This window comes from Physeter macrocephalus, chromosome 13 (genome assembly GCF_002837175.3).
Source record: "Physeter macrocephalus isolate SW-GA chromosome 13, ASM283717v5, whole genome shotgun sequence".
NCBI lineage: Eukaryota > Metazoa > Chordata > Mammalia > Artiodactyla > Physeteridae > Physeter > Physeter macrocephalus.
This window is the reverse complement of record NC_041226.1, coordinates 26925480-26946412: the sequence shown is the minus strand read 5'-3', so window position 1 is coordinate 26946412 and position 20933 is coordinate 26925480. Positions and strand designations below refer to the sequence as shown.

General features: G+C 42.0%; 1 protein-coding gene across 1 annotated transcript; it reads right to left on the bottom strand.

Moving 5' to 3' along the window:
- Positions 1 to 2500: 2500 nt before the first annotated feature.
- OLFM4 (olfactomedin 4) lies at positions 2501 to 17994 on the bottom strand. The gene is made up of 4 exons (XM_007119388.3): positions 17866 to 17994; positions 11500 to 11712; positions 9817 to 9976; positions 2501 to 3340 (listed from the first exon to the last, which is right to left on the bottom strand). Exons 2-4 carry the CDS (start codon positions 11638 to 11640, stop codon positions 2538 to 2540), a joined length of 1104 nt encoding a protein of 367 aa, XP_007119450.2. The 5' UTR covers positions 11641 to 11712; positions 17866 to 17994; the 3' UTR covers positions 2501 to 2537.
- Between the last annotated feature and the right edge of the window lie 2939 nt (positions 17995 to 20933).

The following is a 20933-nucleotide window of genomic DNA, read 5'->3' as shown; positions in this document are numbered from 1 at the left end:
GTGGTTGCCAAGGGCTAGGAGCTGAGGGGACGAGTGGACTACAAAAGGCACAAGAGAAATTTGGGGGGATGATGAAAATGTTTTATATGGTAATTATCCTAGCTGTTACACAACTGTACACATTTGTCAAAATTCATTTAATCATACACTTAACACTGGTAGATTTTACTGCATGTAAATTACATCTCAATAAAGCTGATTTAAATATATATACACATTTCTTTCCCAAAAGGGTGCTAGCTGATGAACCTTGAGCTAAAATTTCCATTGTGTAGCTACATTGCAGTAAACCCTCGGACCAGAATCCCTTGGTTGTTCAACCTTCCCAGCAGGGAGATTTCCTACAGGCAGCCACTGCAGACTGATACATCAGGTCCAGTGGCAAGAAGGTTTTGAGGGGAATTTTCATGCAAACGCTTCTGTAGGAGTTTAAATAAGGAGCTGATTGCTAGAGTTATCTTGGCTTCCTGTCTCCTTTCCTGAATCTTCAGAGGTCATACTGTGTACTTGGTAGAAACATTCATCTGGAAAATTTCCTAGAGCCAGATTAAATATAACATCACTGTTTTTAACTTCTATCTCACATGACATACCTGTCTTTATCTTCATATCTTGTTGCATTTTGAAGGCCATACCTGTCTCTATGCTCAGCCCTGAAAGATAGAAAAAAAATCTTGCTAAAAATACTCAAAAAGCTTGGCATGGATTAAAAATAAGCCTTTCAGTAAAACTCACTCCACTATCTTATCTCTCCTTTCAGTTTTAGGTCACTTGTGCCCCGACACATTCTTTTGGGGGAAAGATATTCTTTCCCCAGCATGGCCAGTTAGTCTCTTTGCTTTCTATCCAAGACCTCCTGTTTGGGGAAGATCTGGAAGCTTCAGACCCATGTTGATAGTTCTGTTGGAAAAGGAACATAAGCCACACAAATATAGTCTAACATTGGAAATAATCAGATCAGTCATGCAAATTAATAAGTACATAAGATCACATCCCAAAAGAAAAGAGTGCAGACTCATACAACAAAAGCTGCCAGAGAGATTGGATTTTAAAGGGAAATGAAAACTAAAGAGCCAACCCTGACTTTGGAGTCTTAAAAGGTATTGATGTTCTTCTCTGCTCTTAGGTGTCCTGGCGTTTGGGAAGTAGCCATTCTCTGAACCTCTCAGCAAAGTGTGGACTGGTAAGAGGATTTTTTTATAGTAAAATAAAAGAGTGAAAAAACACAAGAGACAGCACTTTTTCAAACCACATTTTAATCATTTATTAAAAGGAGAAGAATACAGCATTTAAGGAGCCAGTCCTATCAACGAAGACTTCTGAACATCAAACGAAAATAGACCAAGACCGGATGATAAAGCCATTCAAAAGCACAGAAGCACACACACCTGCAAGTTATCAAACTGCACTGATTTACTGCATACTTTCAATTTTTTTTTTTCACATTTCTTCCTCGAAAAAAATTAAAATTTTATTTTCTTACAAGTTTCAGGCTTAAAGACAAAAATTGCATGAAGCCATTGATATGACTTAATATAAGTCTAACGTATGCTCTAAGGGTTTTATTATAGAGCCAGATAGGCTATCATTTTATCACGGCCGTTTGCTTTTCTTATGGTCTTAGAGTCGTGAAAGTAAAAGTTCATGATGAAACAAAAGAAAATTAGTTTTGTTTATCTTATATCTGTTCCATTAAAAACTGGTTAGTTTTTTTTTTTTAAGTAGGAGTTTGGAGGAGGTGTGAGAGGAATTGATTGGTAAGTCTGGTTCTAATCTTCTGAGCTGACTTTGGAATGAAGTTATGAGGTAGGAGTCTTCTAGTGACTCTTATGAAGGTCAAAAGAGAAAAGAAAAACCCAAGTGCCTCCTCTGCAGATCCATCTGGAACTGATTAGATAATTTAATGCCTAAAAGAACTTTTCTCCAGAAAACTCAGAGCATTTCACGGATAGAATACAAGTACACTGAATTTACTTATCTGATACATACAAAACATCGTTCCACATGCTAGTAAGAAAAACAAAGTTGGAGATTTGGACCCTCAAGGAGCTTCAGATATTAATCTGCCTAATTAAGCCCCAGATTTCTTTCAGGTGCGGAAGAATTAACCAAGCTATATGGAGGGGAACTTGAGCCCTTGAGCCCTTTCTTTTGTACATAGAATCCCCAAAGCCATACAGAGTTCTCTTTAAGTTCCTTAATTTCCAGATGTCATCTCACCGAAGGCTTCCTTAGAACCATGATGCCCCGAGACCTCTGACAACCCACCCACCCTGAAACGACCTTATTTCAGTTGAGAAATGCATCCCAGGAAGCAGATGGCTTCCAAGAGAACTCATCCAATCAGGGCAATGTCCTAAGTCTCTAGTGTGGTAGAACTCTGCTCCCAAACATTACAACTAAGCAGATACACTTTTGAATCCTGAGCCCTGCCCTGCCTCCTCATCCCTCACTCCCCCACAGATACATAAATAAGTGGAGAAGACCATTTTTTGTCAACAAAAATTTTATTTCTCTCCACCCTAACACATAAAAGTTTACTGGGGTATCTGTTGGAAGACAAGGTCATAATTCAGAAGGTAACCATCATTATAGACAAAAAGTTTCTGCTCAAAAGGATGATAGTTAATACTCTGCAGGTTTTCCTTCACCTTCTGCATTACAATGTTAAGTTTACCCTCTTTCCCTGTGTTTGTGTCATAGTAGTAGAAAATCTCTTCTGTTCTGGTGTTCAGAGTACGGGTGGCATACAGAACCCCACACACCATGAATGTGTTAGTAACAGATGGTTTATACTGCGTGGTATGCCAAGTGTTTAGCACCTCAAGTGTGGTGTCGTTGAGTTTGCTAATCACCATGTTACCAGTGCTGGCTTCAGTTGCATAAGTCACCCACAATCCATTCTCATCCACAGCCAAGTCGATATCTTGCCAACCAACATTAGCATAAGAAAAGCGGTTATTATAGGCAGCATCAGGGAGAGTTTTAGTCAAAGCAACTGTGGCTGTGGTCAGGTTAACTTTGGCAATGCTCTGGCTGCTGTACCAGTTGACATACATGTTATTCTTATAAACTACTGTACCACTACCTTGGCCATAGGTTATCCTGTTCTGTTGGATATTTGTGTACAACAGCAAATCATCCAGTGTATTGTAGAGTCTGTAATATTCCAAATATCTCCCATCAGTATTCAAAGGTGCCACCCAGTAGAGCCCTTTGCCTGGGTGCTGAGGAGAGTAATCCCGACCCCAGGCGCCGTACTTATAGGAAAACCCTCTCCAGTTGAGCTGAACTACAACCGGCCTGCTGATGTTCACCACACCGCCGTGAGCACAGCTCCCTAGAGGAACAAGCAAAGAAAAGGCATTCTTAGAGGAGACGAATGACAAGATACAAACAGTTTAATATCCTAAGAACCAAAGGAATCCATAAACATTTTTCTTGTCAACGTTCCATGACAACCGTGGTCCTGATGGAGAAGAGGCAAAACCTACTCTTGGTTTCTGTCTCAATGCAAACCCGCTGTCAGTTCTAGAGAGCACTGCCTTCTATTTACATGGATGAGCTTTCAATCTGGAAAATGGGGATAATGAAACTCCCAAGAGCCATATTAAAAAGCATTGAGGGCCCAGAAAGTGGAAAGGAGGACTTGGTGAATTTAATATATTTTCTTCGGTGAGAAAGCGTTTTGCCAATATTATTGTATTTCCTTTTTCTTATAGAGAAATCAAGAAAGTAAGATCACATGAGAATGCTGCCCTATTTTCATAAAGCCAGAAGTTGCTATTCACCAGGGTCAGGGAGAATTGGGATGAAGGAGAAGTCTGTCCTAGGCAAGTCTTTCTTTCCTTCATCCTCTGCCCTTCCCTGGGACCCCAAGGGCATATCCACACCAGGTACCAACGATGCCCCAAGCTACTCTCAAAAGAGGAAGTTTGTAGTATGGCATTTTAAAAGATACAGAAAAATGGTCCCCTAATGGACCTCTAAGAGGTCCTCTAATGGTGGGATTTCAGCCTTGAGAAGCCATGGAAGTTATTATAGGGCAACATTGCCTGCTCTGTACCCAAAGCATAGCCGATCACATAGATCACTTGGTGACCCATCTCACTGCACAGTTACAAGGTGGGGCTTGCTGCTCATAAGCCGTAGTCTACTGTGCCACAGAATGACAGGCAAGCACTTCGTCGTTCCCATTCTGTTGCTGTCATTGTCACAATGTGTACAATCAAGTGGGACCAGACTCACCGGTCCTTGAATCTACATTCCCTGTAACACTTGGGCGCATAACTCAGTCTGGGCACTTTGGCCCTTTGCAGAGCCCTCCCTCTGAAATGCCTGCCAACCCAGACCGTTTATGAGCTATAAAAAATAAAATAAAATTCCTCCAGTATTTTTACAATAGCTATCTAAAGATTTGAACACACATTTTCTGGAATCTTAACAAATACCCTTAAAAAACTGGTCATAAATTTTATTGGAATTACAGAGAAAAGTCAACTTCAGATACCTTTGAGATCATTTTCCCTCATCCTTTAAATGCTTGGAGGGAATCAGGGAGCCATGGAGAGTGTGTGAGGTGGGCTTGGGCCAGAAGCAGAGCTCCAAAGAATTGCCGGAGATTAACATTGTGGGGAGCAAGGGGGTGCAAAGCACTTGCCTCTTGAGTCCCTGCCTCTGACACATATGGAAAGACCCATTCCTTTCCTTGCTAAATGCCTCCCCTCCTCATTCAAGGACTGTTCAGAGATGAAATCATTACTAGAAATCCTGCTTTTATTTTTCCAATCTGTTGGGGCTTTTTGGTCCTGGAATTAAATACGTGCTCCTTAAGTGCTCTCATAAATCCACAGTTGGTGGGAAAGCCAGCCAGCCATACAACAGGTAGAGAAATGAAACCACTCTGTACCCAACCTCAAATAATTTTGCATATCATTAAGCAGAACACAGTCACGGGTTTATTTTAATAATGCATGCGCCATTTCATAAATAAAAAAGCAACGTGTGTTCAGCCAAGAGACTGCTCTCCACTAAAGAAATAATAAATAAAATTATAAATTATTATTTCCTCTTCTAAAAGTGATCTCTCAGATGAACGCATGTTTGCTTTTGTTTATGAAATAATGCATGAATTATTAAAATAAAGTTAGTGGTGTGTTCAGCTTAATGATAACAAAAACTGTTTGAGTTTCCATATGTTACAAACTGGATTTTCTAGTTAAAATACCTTCCTGAGAACTTATTTATTCAACTACATTTCACTCTGAGGAAATAAAAGAAAGTCACTTTTTCCTTACAGGTTAGAAGACTTAGGCATTATTTGCTTAACTGAATCTTGCCCTCCTTGAAAGGAAAGATTCTAAACCAACAGCAACAAATTATTTAAGGAAAACTTACGATGCATATAACACATTCAAGCATTTTAACATGGGATTAAAGAAAATAAACTATTCTGTCCTAGATGTGGAAATCCTTAGATATGAAGGAACCAAAATAAAGTTCTCTTAAAAATCACTACTACTACTACTACTACTACTACTACTACTAATGTCTCATCATTCCACAAGTTGACCAGGTGATTAAAATTGTACCTGGTATAAATATTAAAACTGTATGTCATTTAAATCTCTTTTCCTCACCCCACAACAATTCTAAACATCTCCTGTCCTTTTTGTTATCCTCTCTTTATCCTCTATCTCCTTTAGACCACTTTTAGAGCCCTGGCTCTCATCAAAGGAAGTGGAAATAAGAAGAAAACTAAGTATTCTTGTCCATGCTACAGACATGGCTACAGCAGTGACAAACTGCTGACAAGGCTATGGCGGGTTTCCTCGACTCCTGGCGACAAACCGTCTTAAAAACATGAGTGAAACTGACAGCGGGCCCAGTACTCACTGCCCATCTAGCCCAAGCAGAGACCCCATCCGCCCACCCCTTCTACACGGAGATTCTCCCCGCCCTTTCTAATCTTGTACCCCTTCCCAGCCTGCATTTCAAGGTCTTAGCGATACTCCATTCCTTTCTTTCTTTATGCCAACTTTATCCTATCACTGGAACAACACCCCACTGCCCAACCCTGACCCGAGAATTATGAAAAACCAACGAATCCTTTTACATTTCCTGATGGAAGAGAACACACCATAGAAATGAGAACGAAGGTACCCTTTCAGCTACTCCACAAGCAAGAAAGCCAAGCTAATTTGGTGTTAATCAGGTTGGTGAGTTATTGCAACTTTCTTGTCACTCTAGGAATCACAGGTGCACCTCTCTCTCCATTAGAGCATCTGTGGAGGGCAGCCTGGTACAGTGAAAACATTGCCAGATTCCAATTCAAATCCTGACTCCAGCACTTATGAGCTGCGTATCCTTGAGCAAGTTACCTAACCTTCTGAGCCTCAGTTTCCTTACGTTAAAGGAAAAATAATGATACCTACTCTGCAGAATTGTGAGGAAGAGTAGACAGAAGACATATACATTTGACTCAATAAATGACAACGATCAGCATTATAATCACATCCATGTTACAACTGAAGGTTTACATGACTGTTTCCCCTCCAAGATAGTGGTTTCTGGAGGTTTCTGTACCTACCCTGATAACCCGAGTGCCCAGAACAGGATCAGCCACCCAGTGACACCAAATTACGTTTGTGGAAATAAAAACTGATTAAATCCCCCAAACTCACCTTACCCTTATTTATAAAACACTAGCTCGTTACCCTGGTACATAACTGAAAGTTTCCAAGAGCCTGGTATTCACTCCACTGAACATAATGCAGGGAACCCGCTACACCCGATAGCCTTGGTTGGCAATCTCTTCTTCGTCGTGCAATTTATTAGATATTTCCATGGTATTCTGAAAATATTCTGGGAGGCCACATGGTGAGACTTTAAAATACTCTAACTTGGCTTTTTTAAAGTCTCATGGCTAGTAGCACTTTTTTTTTAAGCTGAAGATTATATACCAGCAGAGGAAACTTAATCTTGGATCCATCAATGCGCTCTCTCACCTGGGCAGGTGAACTTTGTCTGAGCAAAGACGATAATACAATTAAAAGGGTTATAATCATAAAATAATTAAGATGAAATTGACAAAATGGATATATGTTACCTAACAATCTGCTCCTCTCTAGGCTTGCAATTTTGGCCAGTCACCCTACATCTTTCGTGGACCATTTACTGTGCACCTACTATGTGCCAGCACAGATCCTTGCATCTTTGAGCACAACAGTGATGACCCCTAGGCATTCACATCCCATTTTCCTATCTGCAGTCCTTTAGATTCAGGGCGAGAACAGAGAGAAACTGAAGTCAGTTGTTTTCAGGAAAAACAGTTAATGAGCACAGGGCCAATTATTTTAGATTAGAAAGTTCTATGAAATGAAGCAGGAAAGAATGCCATTCGCAGCATAAGCCATCTATAAAGCACGTTTTATTGAACCCTAATGCCATGTACTGGCTCTCAGATCAAGCTGACCGCTGGGGTAGCGAACTGCAGCTGCCCAGAGGGCCCAAGAGAGCACAGAATTACTTTAGAGCTGAAACTTTGCATAGAGTGCTTTTTGTTCCGCGCAACTCTGCAGTGAAAAAAAGCAGACAGGCCAGATTTTAAAGTCCCATAATAGTGAGTAACTTTAATTAAAGTCTCCACAGGCTCACAACTTTGTGGTTCCTGGGGATTTTTCAATTCTGCATTATCAACCAATCCAAACAGAAAGAGAGCAAGTGAAAGAAATTGATTTCAAAACATGACAAAAAGTCAGTTTAATATAAACATCATAAATATAATATGAACAGAGCTGGAGGAGGGCCAAGTGGCTTGGCAGGGATCCAGCTACAGCCAAGGTTGTGGGAAAGTGAGAGGAAATCTGCATCCAATGTGTTTAAACGACACAGCTGGGCTGGGCTGGCACACAAAAGTTTAAGTGTGAGGTCCTGGGGGAAAGTTCTAGAAAAAAAAAAAGCTAACAAAAATAAGAAAACTGACTCACTGTTTTCTTCCTTAGATACTAAACCGTGTACTTTCTCCCCCACCACTGGCCTTGAGTTACTGACGCCTCACCCTCGAGGTCCTGAGATGACACAGGGAGCAAGGGGCCTTGCGCTTCGGCCTCAGCTCTGTCACCAGCTGCCTGTGTGGCCTCGGGAAAAGCAGCATCCTCACCACTAAGTCCCCTCCTCTGAGACATGAGAGCCCTGAATGTTCTTTCCTGCTCTAAAATGTCCTCATTCCAAAGGATGCATAGAAAACTATGCATCAGAAAAAAAAAGCAGAAAAAGCTATTTCATGAGGACAATTTGCTGAGGTTTAAAAAGAGAGAGAAAGAAAAAAGGACGGGAGGGATAGAGGAAGGAAAGAAAGACTTGCTCAGGTAGTATCAGGAGTGGTCGCTGCTTGATTCCTGCCCTCAGGGAGCCCTCCACGGCCCCGCAGAATGAGCTCTCATTTCCAGTGACGACGTTGACACCTTTGATCCCAGACCACATTTAGCCAGGTTTGTTACAGAGGACAGAGCATGGCCTTTGTCCCACACCTCCTCTGCATGTCATACTGTGACAGATTCCCAACTGCAGAAGGAGGGAAGGTAGGGCTCTGAACAACACCAAGAGGCTTATAACTGTGGCAGTATTTCATTAAGGCCTTAAAGAAACCAGCGACACTGACAAGGATCCAGAAACGCATGGCCCAAAAGGAAGCGGGTTGTGACGATAGGAGTGAATGAAAATAACAAGAGCTGTATGATTTGATGAACAGATTCTGTCCCCCTTCTGGCTGAGATGCTCAGGATGTGCAAAGAGAGCTTCCCCTATGACCCTGGCTCCAGGGCTGGACCCTGCAGCTTTAGTTCTCCTGGAGGAATGTGCCGGAACGCACACGGATCTAGCACTGCTTTTGTTTGCAGCAAGGTGTTCACTTCAATTGTCCTCATTAACAAATACAATCGCCAGTGTATAAATGCCGATCACAGAGCTCTGAGTTTCCCAAGACTTGTTTTATGAATCCTCACAGCAACGCTGCAAGGTAGGTATTACTGTTCTCCCGTTTTACCAAGGAGGAGATTAAGAACCTTTCTGCTGTGGCTACATAGCTGGAAAGTTCAGGCCTTTGGGGTCACAATGCCATGCCCCCGACCCCTACACTCCACCGGCCCATTCAAGGAGGTATGTATGGGCACCCACCTCTATGCTACACTTAACCCCCTCCAGGGATGATTCCTTAGAGAGGGACACAGCATCTTTGCCCTGCAAGAACTCACATTCCAGGAGGGACGGCAGGACACACCCTCACGTACTGGACATGTGGAGCCATCCGTTAAATCCTCACTGAATCCTGCCTGGGATGCACGCCACAGCACGTGCATTTAAGGAAAGCAGGAAGGAGAAATAAAGAGGTGGACGGAAGGAGGGAAGGAAGGAAGGAGAGATGGAGGATTCAAGGCATAACCCAGCTCATCACATACATGAGCCAATCAGCCTTTACAATCCACAGGACAGCCGGGAGGGGAAGCCACGCAGATTGAAGAGGCTTTCACCCGGCCCCCGATAACCAGACAATCGCCGTAGAGACGTTTCTTCTGTTAGTAAATGCAAAGAGGTTATGCGTAACTTGTTTTAAATCAACTCATCGTCTGTGCTTTTCCTCTGTGCGTCCCAGGACAGGACAGTATGTAGAACTCTGGTAGGTGAGATTTAAAAGCGGGGAAGAGTAAACTCAGAGCCACAAAAATCCCATCCTTCCTTCACCTCCACAATCCCAGAGCCCTTCCCCACCCAACCCTTAGCTCCTAATGGGGCCTGGTAAAGATGGGACCCCCTTACCTGGTGCAGGGGGAGGGGGTATGGCAGGAAGGTTTTCGGCTTTAGAGTCCTCACATTCCTTGAGTTTGTCCTTCAGAGCCAGGATTTGTCGGCGAATGGCAAGGACATTGTTTTTGTCTAGCGTCTCAAGCTTCTCCACCAGGAGAGTCATATTCCTTATCTAAGGAAATCAAAATTCAGAGTGACTTTATATTATTGCGCAATTCCCTTCATAAACATTCCAGGGCTGAATAGGTCACTTAGGGAAACATTGCCAGAAAATACACCTGAGATTCTTCTGACTGGTTTCATCTGGAAGAATACATTTCACGGTTTAGCGTGAATGCCTGTCAGATGGCAGGCCGATGTGTGTGACAAGAAGAAAATGGCCAAGAGTTTAACAGCTTTAATAACAGAGAACAGGCTCCGTCTAAGTATCCACAAGTGTCCATTAAAGTTCATCTCTAATAACCTTCCCCTATAAACTCGTGTTTACTCATGTCATACTATAATTAAGATTCTAATGAATGGTGAGGGCCAAAGAAAACCTAAATTCTAAAATACAGAACTGGAATTCTCAATGATAGCCCATATCATGACTGTGCTAGTAAATCCTCGTTGATATAAATTACCCAAGGAAAAAAATCTACAAACAATAAATGCTGGAGAGGGTGTGGAGTAAAGGGAGCCCTCTTGCACTGTTGGTGGGAATGTAAATTGATACAGCCACTATGGAGAACAGTATGGAGGTTCCTTAAAAAACTAAAAATAGAACTACCATACGATCCAGCAATCCCACTAATGGGCATATACCCTGAGAAAACCATAATTCAAAAAGAGTCATGTACCACAATGTTCATTGCAGCTCTATTTACAATAGCCAGGACATGGAAGCAGCCTAATGTCCATTGACAGATGAATGGATAAAGAAGATGTGGCACATATATACAATGGAATATTGCTCAGCCATAAAAAGAAATGAAATTGAGTTATTTGTAGTGAGGTGGATGGACCTAGAGTCTGTCGTACGGAGTGAAGTAAGTCAGAAAGAGAAAAACAAATACTGTATGCTAACACATATATATGGAATCTTAAAAAAAAAAAAAAGATTCTGAAGAACATAGGGGCAGGACAGGAATAAAGACACAGCCGTAGAGAATGGACTTGAGGACACGGGGAGGGAGAAGGGTAAGCTGGGATGAAGTGAGAGAGTAGCATGGACATCTATACACTACCAAATGTAATTTAGATAGCTAGTGGGAAGCAGCTGCATAGCACAGGGAGATCAGCTCAGTGCTTTGTGACCACCTAGAGGGGTGGGATGGGGGGGTACCTAGCAAATCCAAAATTGTGGTCTTCTAGTCCCATGAGGATAAATCCAGAACAGAGAAGACCCCTTGATCTAGCTTGGCCATGGATTTGTTCACACTTATGTCATCTCCTTTCTAGAGACACTGAAAGGCCATTTGGTTCTGGGGCAGGACTCTGACCGTTAGACAACATCTACTCCTCAATCAGCATGTTCCCAATGTGTGTAATTTACTGTTCAAAGCCAGGCGTCCATCTAAAACAGAACATGGGCCTTGCCAGGAGGTCATGAGAGAGTACAGAATTAGACATCAGAAGAGGGACTCCAATCCTGGTCCTAGCACTTGCTCACTGAAGAGACATTATTAATGCGCAAGAAGTGATTTCATTCCTTACCTCCACTTCCAGCTGGTCAACAATCACGGAGCTTCCACTAAAACCGACCTTCAGCTGTTTGATCAGTTTCTCCATCTCCTTCACTTCTATCTTGATCAGCTCAAAGTCCAGTTCAGTGTAAGAAATGGTATCTCTTTCCATGATCTCTATTCGGACGGTTAGGTTTGAGAGTTTCTTTTCATACACACTGATCAACTGCACATACTCCTTCACCTGGAGGGGAATCAAACAGCTCAAGTCAGTTTTCAGAGTGATGTATACAGCTTTCCTCCACTAACCAAGTCCTCGGGGACTATTTGATTGCCTTCAATCTTTTTAAGGAAAGAAATGGATCAAAAATATATTTACCTAAATATTTTTTAAAATCTATCCAAATACAAAGAATTTATTATTACAGTGGGGGAGAGAGTGGATTTTGCACTTGCCTAGACTAAAAATAATTGTGCTTCAGAATCATCATTCGCAAGTACATTTTAATCTCCATTTTAATGTTTGAAGATACTAGCACCCCAAGCTAAACTCGTTTGAATCAGTCTTTTGCCCGCCCTCTTCTGCTTAGTACACATGCTCTAAATCAGGGTTTCCCAACCTCAGCACTATTAACATTTGGGAATAGATTGTTCTTTCTTGTGGGGGGGCTTTTTTGTGTATTATAGGATGTTTAGCAGCATCCCTGGCCTCTAGATGCCACTAGCACCTACCCATCCCCCAGCTGTGACAACCAAGAATGTCCCAGACATTGCTAAATATCCCCCAGGGGCAAAATCACCACCACCACCCCCTTCCCTCCATTTAGAAACACCACTCTAAATCTAAGTATTTTCTAGGAGAGGGAGAAATGCTCTGAGAAGAATTCCTTCGTCGATCCCCAAATGCAATGAGTTTTGAGCCCCTCTGCCTTCTACAGAGTGGCATAAAGACTCAACTTACAAATTATGGTTTTCTCCAGATATATGCCCAGGAGTGGGATTGCTGGATCATATGGTAGCTCTATTTTTAGTTTTTAAAGAAACCTCCATACTGTTCTCCACAGTGTCTGTACCAATGTATATTCCCACCAAGAGTGCAAGAGGGTTCCCTTTTCTCCACACCCTCTCCAGCATTTAGTATCTGTAGACTTTTTGATGATGGGTCATTCTGACCAGTGCGAGGTATTATAGTTTTGATTTGCATTTCACTAATAATTAGCAATGTTGAGCATCTTTTCATGTGCTTTTTAGCCATCTGATGTCTTCTCTGGTGAAATGTCTATTTAGTAACTAACAAGAACATACTGTGTAGCACAGGGAACTATACCCAATATTTTGAAATAACCTATAAGGGAAAAGAATCTTAAAAAAATACATATATATATGTGTATAACTGAATCACTTTGCTGTACACCTGAAACTAACACAACATTGTAAATCAAATATACTTCAATTAAAAAAAAAGATCCAACTTACTCCACAATATGTGAGGGTATGTGCAACTGTAAAGTGCACATTTCATTAAGTGCACCCACATATTTATTCCAAGTTTATTCCAAGAACTGATTATTGCAATCAGACCTTTAAATTACACATTAGTTGCATATTTTTGAATGTCTGATCATTAAGTTCAAATACTTCCAAAAATTCCCATGGTGGTTTAGTGTATAATTGGAATCTCCAAATGGATATTTCAATAAACACAGTTGGTGGTTCTTTCCGTATCTGATCTCTAAAAGAAATGCCATGGCTTTTTTAAGGACCTGCTCATTAAAAGTTGCCAGTTTTATCTTCTTTTTAAAAATTTGAAGAGAAGCAATACTTTTCCCCCAAACTTCACTAATGTCAAGAAGCTGATCCACAGGGCCTGGATGAATTCAGAGCCAGACGTCAGCCTCTAATCTTTCTAATACCAAAAGCAGCCCTAACTTCTGTCCTTTTAGCCCTTCCACTTAACCCCACTGTACAAATTAGACACATAGGCCATGAACCTAAAGGGCTAGGGCTTCAGGCAAAGAGGATTTTAATGAAAGTTGAAAATGCAGCACTTGGCACTGCTAGTGTATCTCCTTCGGCAACTAATGCTCATTGCCATCAGATGAGGCTGATAAGGCTGGTGACATTTTGGTGGATAAAGAGGTTAAAAAAAAAAATATATATATATATATATATATATATATATATATATATACACCTAGCAAGTCCCACTCAAAAGTACAAACACCCTCTAATCTTTCTAATACCAAAAGCAGCCCTAACTTCTGTCCTTTTAGCCCTTCCACTTAACCCCACTGTACAAATTAGACACATAGGCCATGAACCTAAAGGGCTAGGGCTTCAGGCAAAGAGGATTTTAATGAAAGTTGAAAATGCAGCACTTGGCACTGCTAGTGTATCTCCTTCGGCAACTAATGCTCATTGCCATCAGATGAGGCTGATAAGGCTGGTGACATTTTGGTGGATAAAGAGGTTAAAAAAAAAAATATATATATATATATATATATATATATATATATATATATACACCTAGCAAGTCCCACTCAAAAGTACAAACACATATATAAGGTAGCCAGGTTTGAATTTCTCCAAAAATCAGGCATAAAACACTGGCTATGAGAAAAAAAAAAAAAATAATCGAGTGCCAGCCCATGCCAGAAATGGAAGTTTGCAAAATGAATATTCTTGGCATTTGGCCTTGCCAGCTCTTGGAACAAATGAAACACCCTCAGCTTTCCTGGAACATTTTGGTGGCATATCACAGCTGTTGTTCTATAAAAAATGAGTGGTTCAACTGTCATTTCTACTAAATAAAATGTGGCTCTCCCAGATTCTCACTGCAAACCTCAGAGAATGTATGGTGGGCCTGCCCTGGTTCTGCCCCAAAGTAAAGGGTCTCTACAGATCTGTTTGGGGAAAATCTTGAGGTTCCTTCAAGAACTGGACTTGACTGGAATGTCAAGAAAAGCTCCGGGATGTTCAGGAAAATTGGAATCGTCCATGGAGTTACAGAAGGCAGGAGAGAATTTGAGAATGGGCCAGAAAGACGTCGCCGTGTGAATGTTACTAATTTAAATAGATTGTAAGTCTAAACTCTTCAAGTGTACAGATCTCTAGTGTTGAGATGGAATGGACAATTCTGGAAACATCCCAACTCTCCCTGGGAGGTGCAGCCTCAGCAGAGGCGCCCAGTTTACCTGAGGATGTGTAGCAAGAATATGCGTCCTGCCCTACAGGGACATTTCCCTGTGTCAACATTTTTAACGTAAAGCTCCCGATCACTACAAGTCTGAGCTTTAGGCGACTCATCTACACTTGCCCTCAAACCCTCAGCCCCTCATTCAGAGCTCCCATTCTTCTGTTTGTTATGCACGTATCATGTCATTGATGGGTTCTAAGCATCAAAGTCTCTTTGGGGGGTTGTTGCTCTATACAGTCAATGTGGTCTTGTAATAGATAAGGATGCAGCCCAGCTGGCTATTAAGCTAAAGAATTAGTTGGCTTGTGTTTCTGCCAGTTCCTCAAAACCTGTGATCATCACCATAGCTAGATTAATTGAAATAAATAAAGGTACTTTGCCACATAGTGTCATTTTAATATATTTTTTAACAACAAGATTAATTGAGCTTGAACTGGCCGTCAAGACATATGAAGCACTTTGCAGCTAGATCCACCTAAGCTCAAATCTGGCTTCAGTACTTCATGGACAAATCACTTAAGTTCTCTAAGCCTTCATTTCCTCTTATTAACCGGGGGTAACGGTATCAAGCTCACAAGATGATTGTAAACTCTAGAGATAATGTATATTAAGTGCCTGGTGTAATGGATGCCCTATAAATTACAGCAATTATTAGACAGTGATTTCAGTTTTTTTCAATCTGACCTTTTAATTTTTTATATTTCACTGCACAAAACGTCGCTCAATAGATGTTGTTTGTTTATGGGTTGCCTAAATGTCTCCCAGGCTGCCTCAACCCTCTCATGCATGAGGAACTATTAGCAAAAGTGTCATATTAAATAACTTGTCCCAAAGACCATAAACCTCTAGAGAAAAAAAAATTCTGAGCCGCCTTCTGTGTTGTCTCCTTTCTAAGTACAGTCACACAGGGACATCTCATAACAACAGAAAAGTATAAAATGCTTTCAGCATCTTATGAAGAGGCCATCCCTGTCTTCTCCATGTCCTGACAGATAATGAATCAATGTAAGACAGTCCAAATCCTTTTCTACTGGCCTGCCCAAACGGGCGTTCCCCCAGGCCTCTAGATAAACGGTGATTTCCAAGTCAACCTAGGGACAGCTATAATAATTCACCTGGAAACTCAAAAGCCCTCAGCTGAAGAGATAAATTTGGATGGAAGGCATTACTGACCTGGTGCATCTCTTCTTAGAGAATGATAACTGCATGGCAGGGAGGAAAGATAATGATTGAAAGAGAATGATTCTGAAGACCCAGATTCCTGACCTGGCTTAACCAGCCAAAAGACCTTTACATTTATGTCTCTTTACCCATATGAACCTCAGTTTTTCCATCCCTACAATGGGGAAAAGAACACTGGTTTATGTGCCTTAAAGGGTTGCTTTGAGAGTAGAACCGGAAGCATTTAGAAAAGCACAAAGGGAAGCTATTACTGTTATTGTTGTATCCTCACCTGTCACACCCCGAATCCATTATGCAAATCTCAGTGGGCAGGTCAATTCCTTTCTTAGGCCTCAATCATGAATTTTTTTTAGAACCAGCTACTGACACTTTCAGAACTGAAAGTTTTTCCACCTACTCCACACTTCTTCCCCGCCAATTATTAGCGAGGCAGATACCACCTGTCCCCCTTACAGGATTGGAATTAAATGTCCCAGACTCACAAACCTCTCCCTGGAGCAGCCTGGGGTTTCAAACTGCCCTTCACATCCCTGCCAGCCAAGAAGACATGCAAATCAGTAGCTTCCACTATTTCAAAGCAAATGACTCTAACCGAAAAGATCTTTACCTAGGATTTTCCTCCACTTGTTATGTTTTTATGCATAACTTCTTATCTGTACTTGATTATGCTGGAATAAGACTATGAATATTAATGACTGGAATTTATAATTTAGTTCTGTGCCTTTTCTGCTGATTAATTCAAGGACATTTTATTTCTTAAGAAGCTAGGTTCCTGGAGTCATCAAACACATTTTCCTGGACACTCATTTAAACTTAGAATATTTATCTACCAATTCAGGTTGAAAGCAGGGGCTCAGCCTCATCAGAACTTTTGTCTTAAAAGAGAGCTAGGCTTGATGTTGAGGTAGCTGAGCTGAAATTTCTTGGGAAAACTTATTTTGAATCTTGCAGGGAAGCCAGAGCTCCTTGTAAATTAATGGAATGGTATTAAATAATGCATAATGTGATGATAGCCTAGCTTGGACTTCACCTGTACAGAAGATGGAAGCTCCTTTGGTTGATTTTTAACTTGGCTAAAAAGGTTAAAGGGGTCAAAACTGGAATGCCAAGTTCATTGCTCCAGCCAGCTCAGAGAAGGGCTAACCCCGTGAGATGACTTCCTCTTGCTGGAGAAAGCAGTAATCAGGGGGTCAAGCGGAGGTTTTTATCAAGGCTGAGCCACCTACTGGTCTCATTTCAAATTCCCAAGGAAGGCTTCGGTTTGGGGCTAATGCTGGATGCATCTGATGCAATGTCCCTGCTGAGACAATAGAGGCTAACCCCAAGAAAAAGAGAGAGGGAGAGAAGAAAGAGAGTGAATTGAGAAGAGAAAATAGGAAGAAGAGAGAGGAAAAGAGGGAGGAAGGAAGGAAGATGAGAGAGAGATTTGTGGGAGGGGAGGAGGAGAAGGAAGGGGAAAGACCAAAAGCAAGAGAAGACCAAAAAATGTAAAAAACAAAAACAAAATAAGAAGGAAAAGGGAAAGAAAGGACTGAGGCAAGAAGAGAAATAGAAACGAAGGAAAGGAGGAATGGAATAGAATAGGCTGAAAAAAATGCAAGGGCAAGAAGATAGAACATAAAGAGGACAGAGGAGAGGAAAGAAAAGAAGGCAAAGCTGGAGGAATGACCAAGAAGAAGACCAAAAGAAGAAACCACAAAACCAAATACAGATTTCAGAGTTGAAATTTACAGGGAGAGCTCAGGCTTCTTTCCAGCTGCACACACACCATGATATTGCAGCAAGTTTATCCTGTGGCGTGACTCATCTCCATCCCATCTTCTTCCTGTGCTCTCACTCTTCCTGCTATAAAGAACTCCATAGGTTACTGTGAAATAATGCAAGCTAAAGCTTGCATTAGATGGAAATGTGCTCTTTGATACAGTGAAGAAAGGCTGCTTATAAAGTCCCGAATAAAAAGTATTTTGTTTATTCTTAACAAGATATTGTTGGAAGAGGAAAAAAGAATAAAATACTTACCTTAGAAAGCTCTTTCTCGAACTTCTTGGAGATAGTTTGAGCTATGATTTCCAAGTGTTCCACTCTCTCCACAGGAAAGGTGGTGTCTGGCAGGATAACGGAGCACTGGCAGGTCCCACGGTCATCCTTGGAGCCGGTGAAATTGGAAAATGACTGTAAATAAAAATAAGTTCAACATCAGTAATAAGCCAGGAAATGAGCCTTTGGCAAGGGGAGTGACAGAAACTGGCTTGTCAAAAGAGTGCTCAGAGGCAAGCGAGTGGAGTTCAATACATAAATGAATGGAAAAAAGCTGCTGCCATGTCTCCCAAGTGTAGCTCAGTGTTCAGCCACCTCTCCACCTGTTAAGCAAACCGTATCATTCTCCTTTCTGGAAGAGTCTTTAAGGAAACTACTACTGTCCCCATGTAAGGAAAAAGAAATAAAGAAGTGATGAGAGGAATTCCCTGGTGGCACAGTGGTTAAGAATCCGCCTGCCGATGCAGGGGACACGGGTTCGAGCCCTGGTCCAGGAAGATCCCACGTGCTGCGGAGCAACTAAGCCCGTGCGCCACAACTACTGAGCCTGTGCTCTGGAGCCCGCAAGCCACAACTACTGAAGCCCGCACGCCTAGAGCCCATGTTCCGCAACAAGAGAAGCCACCGCAATGAGAAGCCCACACACCGCCACGAAGAGTAGCCCCCACTCGCCACAACTAGAGAAAGCCCACGCGCAGCAACGAAGACCCAACGCAGCCAAAAAATATAAATAAATAAATAAATAAATTTATTAAAAAAAAAAGAAGATGCAATGAGAGTCCTAAGTTGGCAATTCTACCACTTACTGGACCTGAATTCTCTTTAAGTCTCTGTTTCCTCATCTGTCAAATAGAGATAACCTGCTTCACAGGGTGGTTCCCAAGAGGAACCAAGTAATGTAAACCAAGTCCCTGGCACATGGTAAGTGATCAGTAAATGTCACTCTCCTTTTCCTTCTACACCCTCATTTTCTTTTCCACACTTCTACCCCAGCCCCAACCCAACGCCTTTCAGGAAAGTGAGGAAAACATCAAGGATGTGGGTTACAGTGAAGCTATGCAACGCAAATTCACATCCTCTCTTCACCTGGGAAAGTGTATAATTAACATCCTTCAAAATGGCAACAAACCAGCCATTTGTTAAAAACTGAGCAATGTATGAGGGTGAAGATTTTGTGCAAATTCTTTTTAAGTTTTCCAGCTTATCACTTGCAGAAAAGTCATTTTAAAATATTTGATGTTTCTCTAATATATTCAGGCTCACACTTTGGTGCCACTGCATATTTTAAAATGACAGGTTTGAAAGATCCTGTTTTTCTTTTGTCCCCTTTGAACTTCCCCAAGGGGATCCCGGCACAATTAACATTTTTTTATTACTACAATTGCCTTACAGAGTAACTCTTGGCAGCCGGCTGACTGTGCCTTTCAATGATCTTCTCTGATGGCCAGCCTAAAACTCACCTGTGGAACATCAGCCCGAGGGTCTCTTTATGAAACTACCAAGGGGAGAGCGATGGTTTTCAGAGTTTGAAGAAATGCAGGCTACACTTCTCAATATTTCAGAGGTCAGCTGGCTGAAGCTGAGGTTGTGTGCTCTGTGATTTAATGTCTACCACCTTCCCTGATTCCTGAACAAGCTGGACGTGGATGCTTCTATAATCAAGATCTAGTCCATCAGTGACCTCTGAACCAATTAATTCAGGCTTTCGCAGCCAAATTGCTTGTTATTTTGACCTAATCTTCTATAAGATGAACAAATACATATATATATATATTTGTACCCAGAATTCTCTATGCCACGTTAATTCTTGACATTGGCCTCAACTTTCTTTGCCAATCACACCCCATACCTGCAAAAACTGGGGAGTAAGGAGGAGGGACAAGCAGGTTTATGCTGAACACTGGGGGGTGGGAGGAGGGTAAGGGAAGGGTCTTTGCCAGGGACAAATAAAGACTAGACAAGCCACACCAGGAGCCTGTCAGAGAGCAGCTTCCCTGGGAACCAGCTTTATCACTCCCACGGAAAGTAGAAAGACTCTAGCTCAAGCGTGCCAAGGCTTTTGCAGGAGGACCTGTCCATGCCATCATGGACTTTTGAAGAAATAGCTTATTATAATAACTGTCTACCAAAAAAAAAACGGTCTTGCATCACATTTTGACAAGGGGAGGTCAATTCGCTGCACAAGACAGGGTTGGACCATTCTGAGAGTTCTTGAAAAAGCTCTGTCAACTCCATAAACAGTAGAGATCATCAAGCAGTCTCTAGACCATCAACTAGAAACTACCAGCTCACAACGTTTTCATCCTGAAGTTCACCTGAAAGGCAGGCAGATAATTATGAGACCTGCTGATAGCCATCCCACTGTCTGGTACTGAACCTCTCTGTCCTAGCACAGTGGACTTCCCACCTTCCATCCTGCTTACCATCAGCCCAGCGTGCTCAGCTGACATCAAAATGGTCCATAAGTTTGATCAGTGTTTCCCATTAGAGATATTTCTGTTCCTCGCATTCAAAGACCATGAAACTAATGGTGATGGGTCTCTTTCTGTGGCAAATGCTTAATCTCTATGTGAGTGTAACACGGGGGGATGGGAGACAAAAAGAAGCACTTGTCCCCTTGGCCTTTGGAAGGGTATGTGATCCCCCTGTGGACCCCACAGACACCTTACACTGATCGGTTCTCACTCGGCCTGTGTTCAATTCACATTTACTGGTGTCTACAGCTTGCCAGGCTCTGGTCTGGAGCCGGACAAATAAGAGACAAATAAGGAGACAAATAAGACCCACTTCCGGCCCAGTGAATCAGGCCCCTTGTCATTATGAAAGCCTTAGTGTCTTTTTCCTCAACAAGCCCTTTAGCCTGATGACAAAAGCATGTGACTCGAGGTTCTGACTCTGCCAGTTGCTGTGTGAGGCGAAGCACCGAGCCTTTTCTTGCCTGTGAGTTGAGGACCGTGATAGCAGCTCCCCTCTTTGGAGGGCGACGCCTGAGGCTGGCGGAGTGCTCTGAGCACTCCAGCGAAGGTGCGACTCACATTCGTGACCTCAGG

Bases quoted from the DNA above. Each gene is read 5' to 3' on its own strand.
- OLFM4 (XM_007119388.3), bottom strand. From the start codon at position 11,640: ATGGAAAGAGATACCATTTCTTACACTGAACTGGACTTTGAGCTGATC. The intron at 9,977-11,499 runs GTAAGGAATGAA...TGATTTCCTTAG, and splicing joins TTGACCAGCTGGAAGTGGAG to ATAAGGAATATGACTCTCCT. The intron at 3,341-9,816 runs GTAAGGGGGTCC...TTGTTCCTCTAG, and splicing joins ACCCCCTCCCCCTGCACCAG to GGAGCTGTGCTCACGGCGGT.